This window comes from Argopecten irradians, chromosome 9 (assembly GCF_041381155.1).
Source record: "Argopecten irradians isolate NY chromosome 9, Ai_NY, whole genome shotgun sequence".
In the NCBI taxonomy this organism is placed as follows: Eukaryota; Metazoa; Mollusca; class Bivalvia; order Pectinida; family Pectinidae; genus Argopecten; species Argopecten irradians.
The window spans coordinates 39,014,458-39,028,232 of NC_091142.1; the positions used below are offsets into that span (position 1 = coordinate 39,014,458).

Below are 13,775 nucleotides of genomic sequence, written 5' to 3' on the forward strand. Positions count from 1 at the left end.
ATAGGTCATACTCGGTAGACACTTCATCAAATAACTCATGCTTGGTAGACACTTCATCACAGAACCATCTATTCTATCGAATCAATAGTCATATACTCGGTAGACACTTCATCAAATAACTCATGCTTGGTAGACACTTCATCACAGAACCTTCATCTAAATAGGTCATACTCCGTAGACACTTCATCAAATAACTCATGCTTGGTAGACACTTCATCACGGAACCTTCATCTAAATAGGTCATACTCGGTAGACACTTCATCAAATAACTCATGCTTGGTAGACACTTCATCACAGAACCTTCATCTAAATAGGTCATACTCGGTAGACACTTCATCAAATAACTCATGCTTGGTAGACACTTCATCACAGAACCTTCATCTAAATAGGTCATACTCGGTAGACACTTCATCAAATAACTCATGCTTGGTAGACACTTCATCACAGAACCTTCATCTAAATAGGTCATACTCGGTAGACACTTCATCAAATAACTCATGCTTGTAGACATTCTGGTAGACACTTCATCAAATAACTCTCTGCTTGGTAGACACTTCATCACGGAACCTTCATCTAAATAGGTCATACTCGGTAGACACTTCATCAAATAACTCATGCTCGGTAGACACTTCATCAAATAACTCATGCTTGGTAGACACTTCTTCACAGAACCTTCATCTAAATAGGTCATACTCGGTAGACATCAAATAACACATGCTTGGTAGACACTTTATCACGGAACCTTCATCTAAATAGGTCATACTCGGTAGACACTTCATCAAATAACTCATGCTTGGTAGACACTTCATCAAATAACTCATGCTTGGTAGACACTTCATCACGGAACCTTCATCTAAATAGGCCATGTTTGGTAGACATTACATCTAAATAGGTCATGCTTGTAGACACTTCACCAAATAACTCATGCTTGGTAGACACTTCATCACGGAACCTTCATCTAAATAGGCCATGTTTGGTAGACACTACATCTAAATAACTCATGCTTGGTAGACACTTCATTACAGAACCTTCCTCTAAATACGCCATACTTGTTAGACGCTTCCTCTAATTAGGTCATGCTTGATACACACTTCCTCCAAATAGGTCATGCTTGGTAAACACTTCCTCTAAATAGGTCATGCTTGGTAAACACTTCCTCTAATTAGGTCATGCTTGGTAAACACTTACTCTGAATAGGGCATACTTGGTAAACACTTCCTCTAAATAGGTCATGCTTGGTAAACACTTCCTCTAAATAGGTCATGCTTGGTACACACTTCCTCTAAATATCTGGTAGGTTATAGTTACTAGACGCATCGTCTAAATATATCACAATTGCTGGACATTTCATCCAAATTGGTCACAATTGCTAGACACCATAAAATAGGCAATGGAGCTTATAGCTGGAATGTTGCACTGACGAACTGCATTAAAAATAACTATAAGAATATAAATATATATTTAGAAAGAAACTGTAACACAAATCAAACATTTCATAATGGGTTTTATTGTTATTATCATTAATATTACCAATGTATATTGTTCAATGAAAATACATTCGATCACGAGAGTTAAATATCTAGTCTATATGTCTCATATTACATACACATTTGTTAAAAGTTGGCAAACAGGTCCTCAGAAAACTGCTCACCAGTTTTCAGGACTACCGAGTATGGTCTGCCAGTGACGGCGGAACATTGGCTGGCCAGGTTATATATAACTTATTGTGTGTACCATACATATGTATACCAGAATTCACATATAGTGAATTTTAAGAGCTGATATGGCCCCTAGCATCCCAACCTCTCCCCAGAGTATATCAGGTAAATCATATAAAAAGGTCTCCCCCCATCAACAAGTGTTATTGGACAAGTATTGCAAGTCATGGGGATTAACCATGTTTTACTTATTTGTAAAGAAGCCACAGGGATTTGGTAGATTTTCTGTTCAGAAAAAATGAGGTTCACAGGAATATGAATATTTCACTGTATTTGTACAGGCGTCACAGGGATTTGACAGGTTTTCTGTTCAGAAGTAACTAGGAGATCAGAGAAGTCACAGGAAAAACACAGGTTTTGATGTTCACAGGAATGTGAATAATTTACTGAACAGTGTATTTGTAAGAGTTACAGCAATTTAACAGGTTTATGTGCAAATGAAACCCAAAGTCACAGGAAATGTTCGTTTGTAATTGGTAAATGAGTCACAGGGATTTGAATTATTTTGGTGGATTAATCAACATTGTCACAGTGATAACACAGATTTACCTGTATTCATCAAGTAGTCAGGGATTAGACAAGCTTAAATGGCAACAGAAAACTAAAAGAGAAGTCATAGAAATTGCACAGGTCTCACTGTCGTTGATAAATGTGCCAAATGTATTTGAAAATGTTTTACCGTATTTGTCAACATAACATTTTGTCCCAAGAATAAGACAAATTTCATGGTTTACAAGAGAACATTAAAACCTTAGTAACAGATATTATAAAGGTACCACTACTGTTATAGGTAGACATGTCACTGTTTATTAAAACCTTGGATCTCCATTACAGGATTTGTACAGGCGTTACAATAATTGGTAAGTAAGTCACAGGTTCTTGAGAGATTTTACTGTAAATATGTCACATATTAGACAAGGTTTACTATATTAATCATGAGTTCATAAGCACTAATCAAGTACTTTTGCTATTACTGGTATTGATAAAGGCTAGACAGGTTTCATTGAAGTTTATAGCGAGTCACAGAGATTCAACAGGTTTTATACAATATAAGCTAAATAAGTTAGAAGATACATTGTGCACGAGAACGTTTGACCAGACTCACAGAAACTTGTCAGGTTTTACTCAGCTGTGGATCAGACCCGTAACTTTCACAACCTGGTGACTTATCAGAACATTTGAATCCCCAGAACCTGCATTTACAACAAAACCAGACCAGAACCTTTTTTACCAGAACCTCATCAGACTCATGCGACTCACAGGGACTCCAGACTAACTAAAGAACCACAATTTTGTAGGGAGTATTTTGAGATATTTTAGGAGGAAATTTTACTCTAACCTCCCCTTGAAATCCAACTAAAACATTCTAAAATACACATCAATTAGCAGGTCCACGTAGCAATTAACCCGAGATGAGATGAGCAAGGATGACTTCCCTAGCATCTGTGACAAGAAATATTAGGAGGACTTTCGTAAAGCCTGTGACAAGAAAATTGGGGTAATATTACATGGGCCTGTGACTGGAGCTTGCAACTATCTATAGGGATAAGGAATGTTTCCCTGGGGCCTGTGACTTTGAAACTAGGAAATAGATGTGTTTCCTTGGGGCCTGTGACTTTGAAACAATGGAATAGGAGTGTTTGCCTGGGGCCTGTGACTTTGAAACTAGGGAATAGACGTATTTCCCTGGGGCCTGTGACTTTGTAACTAGGAAATAAGAGCGTTTCCTTGGGGCCTGTGATTATATAGCGGCACTCTACCTACACAGAGACCTGTACAAACTAGAGTAGTGGATGAGTAAACCGTTATTAGGTTAATGAATGTCAGGTCTCCCATGGCGTGGAGATAACTGGCCTTGTGATCGCCCCGACGATTAAATCTTATATGTCCATATATCACATCCAATGCTGTCTGTCACACCAGTGGCTAATTGTTGTTCCCTAAATAGTCTAGGGGGCCAAAAAAGGCCATTAATGGGGTTCTAATAATGAATCACAGGGGCCAAACTGATCCTCATCCCCACAGGTCCCTAATTAGGGGCCACCACCTCCCAGCTGGCAGTTTGGGGACACACAGCTGTGTCCAAATCACATTTGCCCGCAGGTCCCCACGCCAGACTGGCCGTGTCGAGGACAGCTACAGGAGCTGTGTATACAGCAGCAGTTCAATGTTTATCACACCTTTATAGTTTATGTCTGTGAGGAGAATGAAAAGCTACTGCTACTAGCTGTTAAGCTAATCATGCTCCCCCGTAAACTCGACACATCGTCATTATAGGCCGAGTCCAGAGAGGCTTGAGCTACCTCCATCGCACTCATTCCCATATCTCCAGTCTCATGGTCAAATTCGTCAAGATCACGCTCTTGCCGCTTTTTTAAAGTATGAATTTTTTCTTTCTTTTCTGCCATCAATTTGTTCCTTTCATCATCCATCTGTAAAACAAATAAAACCTGTCTTAGCGACCACTTCTGTATAAAGACCAACTGCTTAATCAGATCACTTTCATATGGTCCAAAATAGTCAACTTCAATACAATTTGACATCTATATAGCGACCTCTTGGCTATAAAGCCATTATTTTCTTCTATGTCACTTACACAGTCTTTACAGACAGGTTTGACAGAAGAATGAATAATCAAACCCTGACAGATTCATAGTTTTGGCGACGACCATATGTCAGGAATCTTCTGTCCATTGAAAAGAACTTAATCACCGCAGCTAGTTTGCAGTAACTCAGACAACGTCCTATTGTTATGATCAAAGAATATTTTGATTAAAGAATTCATCTATTAAAGGGGTTGTGTAATATTGAATACAGAACCAATCACATACCTTGTATTTACAAGCAAAACGTTCTAAATTCTTTTTTAGATATTAAAAGTGGATGTCCACTAAGATTATCTTTGTAGACTACTTTTGAAACATGTAAGACTCCAATGTCAATAAAACAGTATGACATACCTTTTGTTCTAAAAGAGCACGCCGCAGAGAAACACGCTCCTCTAGCTGCCGGCGCTCTCGCTGGTGTTGGGCTTCCGTCTGCATTTTGATCTTGCTCTGGTAAGCCATTAGTAACTCTAGCTCCTGCTGCAGTCGTTGTTTGAGTTGTTGAGCCTCCGTCTCCTGGGAGTCATCAAGTCGCATCTAAAACATGGCAGGAATATTAAAGTTGTTCCTGTTCTCATACTAGTAAGTCATATATTACATTCATCAAGTACATGTACTATGTATTATACTAGTCAAATATCAAATAACTCAAGCACCACCTCAAAATCATAATTCATGGGTTACACAAATTGTAGTCTACTTGGTCCAAGAAGACTTCATTGTATAACCTTGTTTCTTTATATTGAAATATTTCAAGTTTGACTGTTATTAATTATTTAACAAAGTTGTGTTGATTTCGTGAACACAACAAGTTCACTGAATCAAAGCATCGGAGTGTAAAGAGAATAAATCTTACATTTTGCTGCTGCAGCATCTCTGCTATACTGGCCTCATACTGTTCCCCTAGGATATTGAGTTTGCGGACCTGCTCCTCCTTGAGTTTTTTGACGACAGCCTTCTGTTCATTTTTAGGTGTGTTTTGCAGTATATGTTCCTTGAGTGCCTTGTACTGTCTCCGTTGTGTCTGTACCGCTTCATGGAACTGTTTTCTTATCAATACCTCCTTTTGCTACAAATTATATCACATCATCATTAAACTTGTACTTTATATCAAATGAGACCAATCAACCTATCACAGACTATCATGTGACCAACTGACCAATTACAGACTATCATTATACTGTGACATTGAATGGTATATAGCAGGTAGTCATTTATTTGGATGGTTGGATGGTAAAGTGATAAAGTGTACATTTCACCAGGGCAGATATAATTTCCTGTTTTGACATCAATAAGTAGGGGTTTACTTGCTGAATACATACATTTTCCAAGGTTTTCAGATGTTCTATTAATTAAAGTGGATAGAAATTGAATAAAATTTATTCCAATTCGACCAATATCTACAGTTTTCATTTAATATCATTAATACATATGTAATATATTTTTATATTATTCATTCAAGCATTTACTCCGAGCATCTGAACTTGAATTCCCTAAGGCTGTGTAAATTCAGTATATCTTTGACACAAATAATTATCTTTAGCTCAGAAAGTCTCTAGATTTATTACTTTTTGAGAAGTTCTTCAAGGGAAAACTTACCTTAAGACTACGTGGTTGCTGCTTATGCTCTAGCAGATGTTTCTTGCGGAGGTTTTGTTCTTCGTGTGCGTTGTACTCTTTCTGATTGTCACGTTCTGTCTGATGCTGTTTTTTGAGGTGATCGTCACGCAGCTTCTGTAAGGTCTGGAGCTGGCGGTACTCCAGTTCCTGTGTGCTGCTGTGATGGCGAAGCAGCATGGCATGTTCCATTTCTAACTGTGCTTGTCGCTTACTTAGCTCCTATCAGACAAACACACATTCAGTAATGATAATACTTTAATATCTACTTATAAAACTACACACTTTGGTATACAACATAAATCAGATTCCTTAAATATCATTTTAAGCAATGGTCTTCCATTCAAAGTGTTTTTATCCTAAAATAACACATTCCTGATCGATACCTTAACTACAAGATTTCCTTAACAAGACCGTTACCTCTGAGAATGCTACATGCCTGCATACCATGTTTCTGAAGTATATTCATATACAAGTTCACACCATATCATAACAGTGGTCGACACTAAAATAACTTCTCACCTCTGCTAAATGTTCCTCCTCTTTTTGATGATATTGCACAAGTTTTCGTCGTCGGAACTTGCGGATTTCAAATTCCATGGAGTCTTTGTGTCGTTTTTCTAGACCCACCTCCGCCTCTCTCTGGCGTTGAAGGAGGCGGTCCTTGTGAGTCCGTACCAAATCATCTCTCTCTTTTTTAGGCGTGCTGCCATCTATTTCCTGTAAGGTGGAAATTGAACAATCCTAATCACAGGGCTTTATCGATATTGTATTATAAGAGATAAACTGGGGATGTTCTTAAAGAACCAAAACATACTCATGGTACAGACATTTAAAACAGGGAGGGATTGAAAACAAGAATGGAGCACAAGGTAATCATAAGATTTAGGGAAGCCTTCTAATGATAAAAGCCTAACATTAAACGTTCAGAATGGAGGGTACAGAAGACTTTTTGGTCAATCAGGCTTATATGTACACTTAAAGGTGAAACTGCAAAATCAAATCAATGAACTGAAAACAACTTTTATTAGCGTGCTATTTACTTTCGCTAATTTCGCGATCCAAGTAAATTTTCAAAAGTTTATCTCCGTGAATACCTACATCATCTGTATTGATAGGAATTATCATTGTTATATCTACGAATGTTAATCTTCGTGAATTTGTTTTGAAATGGAAATCGCGAAATTTAACAAAGTTGGTTTACAGTAGATTCTAATGTAATTTAACCTATTCAGGCAGTATCACAGCCAAGTTTATCTGGCAAGAAGTACCAGGAACCATCTCATATTGAAATCGAGCATCTGAACTTGAATTCCCTAAGGCTTGTGTAAATTCAGTATATCTTTGACACAAATAATTATCTTTAGCTCAGAAAGTCTCTAGATTTATTACTTTTTGAGAAGTTCTTCAAGGGAAAACTTACCTTAAGACTACGTGGTTGCTGCTTATGCTCTAGCAGATGTTTCTTGCGGAGGTTTTGTTCTTCGTGTGCGTTGTACTCTTTCTGATTGTCACGTTCTGTCTGATGCTGTTTTTTGAGGTGATCGTCACGCAGCTTCTGTAAGGTCTGGAGCTGGCGGTACTCCAGTTCCTGTGTGCTGCTGTGATGGCGAAGCAGCATGGCATGTTCCATTTCTAACTGTGCTTGTCGCTTACTTAGCTCCTATCAGACAAACACACATTCAGTAATGATAATACTTTAATATCTACTTATAAAACTACACACTTTGGTATACAACATAAATCAGATTCCTTAAATATCATTTTAAGCAATGGTCTTCCATTCAAAGTGTTTTTATCCTAAAATAACACATTCCTGATCGATACCTTAACTACAAGATTTCCTTAACAAGACCGTTACCTCTGAGAATGCTACATGCCTGCATACCATGTTTCTGAAGTATATTCATATACAAGTTCACACCATATCATAACAGTGGTCAACACTAAAATAACTTCTCACCTCTGCTAAATGTTCCTCCTCTTTTTGATGATATTGCACAAGTTTTCGTCGTCGGAACTTGCGGATTTCAAATTCCATGGAGTCTTTGTGTCGTTTTTCTAGACCCACCTCCGCCTCTCTCTGGCGTTGAAGGAGGCGGTCCTTGTGAGTCCGTACCAAATCATCTCTCTCTTTTTTAGGCGTGCTGCCATCTATTTCCTGTAAGGTGGAAATTGAACAATCCTAATCACAGGGCTTTATCGATATTGTATTATAAGAGATAAACTGGGGATGTTCTTAAAGAACCAAAACATACTCATGGTACAGACATTTAAAACAGGGAGGGATTGAAAACAAGAATGGAGCACAAGGTGATCATAAGATTTAGGGAAGCCTTCTAATGATAAAAGCCTAACATTAAACGTTCAGAATGGAGGGTACAGAAGACTTTTTGGTCAATCAGGCTTATATGTACACTTAAAGGTGAAACTGCAAAATCAAATCAATGAACTGAAAACAACTTTTATTAGCGTGCTATTTACTTTCGCTAATTTCGCGATCCAAGTAAATTTTCAAAAGTTTATCTCCGTGAATACCTACATCATCTGTATTGATAGGAATTATCATTGTTATATCTACGAATGTTAATCTTCATGAATTTGTTTTGAAATGGAAATCGCGAAATTTAACAAAGTTGGTTTACAGTAGATTCTAATGTAATTTAACCTATTCAGGCAGTATCACAGCCAAGTTTATCTGGCAAGAAGTACCAGGAACCATCTCATATTGAAATCCCTCAATATGGTAACTACATGACTGAGCACGGTAGCTTTCAAACTTGTGAATAGCATAACTGTGGAGACTGACCTTCTTCATCTGCTCCTTATTGACTTTATACTCCTTTTTCTGCATAGTTGAAAATGTTTTCTTTTCTGTGTCATGTGACGTGGAAATCTGCTTCACTAGTTTCTTTTCCATCCCTAGGTTATTGCGTGCCTGTCACAAGGAAGTGAACAATATCAGTATCATAAACAGCATCAAAGGGAGATAATGCCTAGTTAATCATATTTATTCCAATAAAACGCGCAGGGGCATGACATTTTTCAAAGAGGGGCATTTAATAGAACATAAAATTTCAGATTCAAAAGTCTGTCAGAAAAACTGTATCAAATGCATCTATACTGCAAACAATGTTTTAATTGTGTCAATTTCTGGCTAGACATTGTAATCAGGTCATTACGGTGTGTTCTCCCATATCAATCACTTGCATTTTGCCACAAAATATGAATAAATCAAGCTGCAGACATTTTAATTCCTAACACATCACTACCTTGCAACCAGCATGTTAGAGGCAATGTCAGTAACAAAGCCGCCATGATGCGATTGTTTACACTTCGGCTCAGTGTACCATGGGAAGTGTGAAGAGGTGTCACGAGGTGAATTAAGAAGCTCGTAATTCATACTAACCATCTTCTCCTGGTCAGACGTCTGCATCTTACGGATTTTCTCCATCTCCATGACAAACTTTTGTCTCAGGTTATCATATTCCTTATCTAACTTCTGTTTGTGTTCCTCCATCTCTGTTTGGAACTTTGTCTCATTCTGTAACAAGGGGAGATAATAATGATGATACAATAATACAGGCTATGCAGGAATGAGTATCGGAGATTACTGTAAACCAAGTATCCTTTCCCATTTCAAAACTAACTTCAAATTCATGGTTATAACATAATAATGTTCAGTACTTATCAAGGTTGCTGTAAGATGTTTGTATAACAAAGTGATTTCCTAGGTCCCCTGAAATTTGTAATAACCATAGCATACTGTACCCCGTCAAGTATGTACTACTGAATTCCCTCCGACAACCTTTCCCCCATACCTGTTGTAGTTGTTTTTGGTGCGTCTTCCTCATTCTCTTATAACCTGTGAACTGTTCCTTCATGTCGTTGGCATGCTCGTGTTCCTTCATCTGTTTCGTCACCAGATGGGTCGTCCGGATTGTGGCAAAATTGTTGGCGCCCGCCTCCATACGATTTATACTTGAGTTTGAAGGCTAAAATAACAGAAACAGATTAACTTATAGATAAATAATAAAGAACAATGCAGAAACTTTTTCTAAAAACATTAAAAACATTACAAAACATAAAATGTTTGATGGTATTGATTAACATTCAGTCCTTAATTAAATGGAAGTGTAATGGTTTACAGTATTAAAATTAGTAATTATTGATGTTAGAAAATTACTCCATCCAAAATGATAGTTAGTTAAATCTAGTTATTCTTTGTATTTAAGAACTGTTAACTCAAGCAAGCCAATATTGAATATCAAGTTCCATTTTGTAATGACCATTTCATGGTAATTTTAGTGTAAAATATACTATGGGAAATTATTATCCATTTATCAAGCAAGTTACACATATACCACAGTGAGCCGATTGGCAAATCCAGAAACATCCAGTTATTGTCTCTTAACGATTACACAACATAACAATTCTTTTATCATCATGTAAAAGGAAAAAGCAATTTATTAAAGCATGAACTTGCATTCCGTTCATTTATAGGCATATGAACATCCAATTGCATTACAATTGTCTCTTTGACTGTTTTTGTTTTACCAGGTATAAAATTTCATTAAAGCAAATTTTTGACAAACCCTGTATTAACTTCAGGAGTGAATATCTCAGTCTAAGATCTATCTCTATTCAGCTTTGTTTTTTATGCTGTAGTAAACTAAATGTATATTACAGACATTGTTTTTAATTGAATAAGAGTGTGAAACATAAAATAAATAGTTACTGAAAGAGTATGTTTACAATAGAAATGAGGTGACAGTGATTTCCTATGGTATGTAACTAGAATCCTCCCGAAACCTTAAACACAAACTGAACAATGCAGTGGTCAAACTTTTATTAGACCTTACTGGTAATGCAATAACCTTCTCCTACATTCCAATAATGCTTATCATATGGGTTAGTAGGTCTTTATATATATATGAAAAAAATAAATGCATCAATTCATTATGTACTGTCCCTATAGAAATCAAAAAAAGTGACCTTCCTGTTAGGGTCACATGTTAGGAGTCACATGACCTTGAAATTTTTTGCACACATTTAATTTTTTTCTCCTTGCTATTACTCCATCCCCATAACTTCCAATATAACCATTGTATCATATGCAACATGCAAATTCAAGTGCAAGGTGCTCAAGGTGAGCGAGAAATTTAACCCAAGATTTCAGAAAGTTTTACAAGAGGTCTGGAGGGCCTGTATTGCTCACTGACATTTCAGTGATTACCACAAAACATACCATTTATGTGATCATACAACACATTGAGAAAACCTATATACCAGTGGTGACAACCATACTATTTGGATATTACAATTTATTAATAATTGCTTATTCCAGACAGTTAGTTACTGGTTTACTGCCCACAAGTACATCACTTTGTCTATTACATTATACCAGACAGGATTTTTTTTATATAAATATATGGTCCATCTTCACAATCCCACTGTGAATGGGTATAGTTGACAAAAAAGATAGAAGATGAATATTGCATCATGCAATCAGCTTATCCTAAGCCTTCAGACGAGTTGAGCTAAAATGAGAAGGAATACAGTTGCTGCCTGTTTCATTCTACAATGTCATTCTCATTCAATATAGGGGGTTACAACATTTACCATGCATGTCGAAAATTTGGTAAATAAAATGTTTTCATACCAGGTTCAGAAAGAGCAGGGGAGACTGAAACAGCTAGTAACAAACAAAACAACATTTAATTACAGAACGCTCACAAAGACAATATCTATAAATAGGACACCAACAAAACAACCACTAGATGGCAGCACCAATAGTATGTACCACTAGGTAGCAGCACTAACAGAAAATCTTTACTTAAAATACAGTATTGAGAGAAATCATATGAATGTGAACATATCACATTTAATATCTACGACACACACAATATATAACTATGTAATATAGGCTCCTGTAAATAAACTTTGTCAATTATTCAAATAGGAGTTGGAGAGAAAAATTATTGAAATTAAATGTGCAATACAAAATAATCATATCCTGCATTCCCACAAAATTTTCAAACGATATGAAAAAAATCTGTGCCCCATCCCAGTAGTGACAGGATAAAGTCATGTGACAGTCATGTGGTCAATATACATGTATATACACTGTACAAAATGGGTGACAACAATCAGTTTTATGAGTATCGTGATACCATAGAATATAAAATGTCTAAAAATAATATCAACGAAAAGCAGACAACCACTTGGGCATGATGTAATGACATGTTACATATATCTTTAGTTTATGATATGATATCGTGATTAGTTTTTCCTCTTTGTCATGACCATATAAGCAAATTTTCTTCAAATGAATATGAACAACTCATAAATGCTTAGTTTTTCCTCTTTGTCATGACCGTATATTAAGCAAATTTTCTTCAAATGAATATGAACAACTCATAAATGCTTAGTTTTTCCTCTTTGACATGACCATATAAGCAAATTTTCTTCTAATGAATATGAACAACTCATAAATGCTTATTTTATCAAGTACCATATTTAAATTAATCGACTTCATAATATCATATCTAATAAAGTATTTTTTTATAATTTTAATAATACAAAATTGTTCAGTATTTTAGAATAATAAATGAATTTTCTAAGATGAAGTATATCTATGAAGACCTATATATATATAGCTAGCCGTTTTCTATATCCAGTACATCAGCCAATGGTTGGTTGTCATAGTTAAAAAGCAGCTATGTATATAAACAAATCAATGATACAAGATAAAATGTGTGATATCCATACACTCAACAGTATCTGTAGTGACAGAAAAATCTGTCTCAACTAGTACTACAAAGGCTGAAATTGTGTCACATATCAAAGCTTTCATAATGAAATACTTCACAAATAATTTGCAAACTTAATTTTACTTAAAGATGCTCCACCGCCGACAAATGGTATTTTTTCACTATCAAAAACAGGAGCAGGCGATTTAGTATTTTTCTTCAGTTACAAAAGTTACTTACTTTACACTATTACCACCTTTGAAAAGTTTGAGCTTCTAATTTTACTTAAAGTTAAATATACGAAAAATAATTAATTGCATCCCGAAAAAATTCCGTGGCGCTATATCTTATATGGAATGAAGTAATGATTGCGCATGCACCAAAGGCGAAATAAATTATTTAATGTTATTTTTTGTGTTAATTAGGCATATATATACACGATTAAACACCAATTATTGTTCAAATAATGAATATCATTGATGCTCTGTCGGCGGTGGAGCATCTTTAATTCTAATTTTATAATTTGAAATATCAAATATACATGTATAACCAGAAAAGAAAAATAATGAAGAATTTCAGTTCTTACAGCCAATCGAATTGTACTTAACACATTTTCAGCCAATCAAATCAAATTGAAATAGAAACAATTTCAGCCGATGAGAATAGCCGTGACAAAGAAGGCTGCACCCTGTACTGTCAGTGAGTGAGAACATGCTTTATATAGGTTACAATACTGAGGCATGCTAGAACCCAGTGCTGAACCTCCGGAGCCAGCCCTGGGGGCAGGGCATCTGGAGCGAGCCCAGGGGAAGGGCATACCTTGTTGGGATGGACATTGCTGTAATAACTCGACCTTTGAGGCAGGGACCAGTCCTTGTAGGTAGAAAAATAAGATGACAATGAAATGGAGGAGATAAATTTCTCTGATGAAAATTGATGTGTCTCATAAGACAAATAATCAGATGAATGCAGTGTGTAATACCTAATGTAAATTATTTACATACACAAATACAATAGACATCAAGCAATGATATTGGAAGTTTGCAAGTTTTCCTTACTGAATGTACACACAGCATGGTGAC

At 36.2% G+C, this 13,775-nt stretch overlaps 2 protein-coding genes across 2 annotated transcripts in view; both read right to left on the bottom strand.

Annotated features, from left to right (window-relative positions):
- Positions 1-1,487: 1,487 nt before the first annotated feature.
- LOC138332287 (serine/threonine-protein kinase TAO3-like) overlaps positions 1,488-13,775 on the bottom strand; it is a 29,133-nt gene continuing 16,845 nt past the window's right edge. Inside the window, exons 12-21 of the mRNA XM_069280316.1 lie at positions 13,513-13,566; positions 11,604-11,636; positions 9,763-9,936; positions 9,351-9,485; positions 8,751-8,879; positions 7,905-8,102; positions 7,365-7,604; positions 5,181-5,393; positions 4,679-4,861; positions 1,488-4,150 (exon numbers count right to left, since the gene is read on the bottom strand). Of these exons, the coding sequence (XP_069136417.1) occupies positions 3,908-4,150; positions 4,679-4,861; positions 5,181-5,393; positions 7,365-7,604; positions 7,905-8,102; positions 8,751-8,879; positions 9,351-9,485; positions 9,763-9,936; positions 11,604-11,636; positions 13,513-13,566 (1,602 nt within the window). The 3' untranslated portion in view covers positions 1,488-3,907. The remainder of the gene's footprint in view (positions 4,151-4,678; positions 4,862-5,180; positions 5,394-7,364; positions 7,605-7,904; positions 8,103-8,750; positions 8,880-9,350; positions 9,486-9,762; positions 9,937-11,603; positions 11,637-13,512; positions 13,567-13,775) is intronic.
- On the bottom strand, positions 5,412-7,069 carry LOC138331063 (serine/threonine-protein kinase TAO3-like). Its single transcript, XM_069278522.1, has 4 exons — positions 7,043-7,069; positions 6,464-6,685; positions 5,924-6,163; positions 5,412-5,669 (listed from the first exon to the last, which is right to left on the bottom strand). The coding sequence occupies exons 1-4, from the start codon at positions 7,067-7,069 to the stop codon at positions 5,661-5,663; spliced, it is 498 nt and encodes a 165-aa protein (XP_069134623.1). The 3' UTR covers positions 5,412-5,660.

Bases quoted from the DNA above. Each gene is read 5' to 3' on its own strand.
- LOC138331063 (XM_069278522.1), bottom strand. From the start codon at position 7,069: ATGATAATTCCTATCAATACAGATGAT. The intron at 6,686-7,042 runs GTAGGTATTCAC...CCCTGTGATTAG, and splicing joins TTCCTATCAATACAGATGAT to GATTGTTCAATTTCCACCTT. The intron at 6,164-6,463 runs GTGAGAAGTTAT...TTTGTCTGATAG, and splicing joins AGGAGGAACATTTAGCAGAG to GAGCTAAGTAAGCGACAAGC.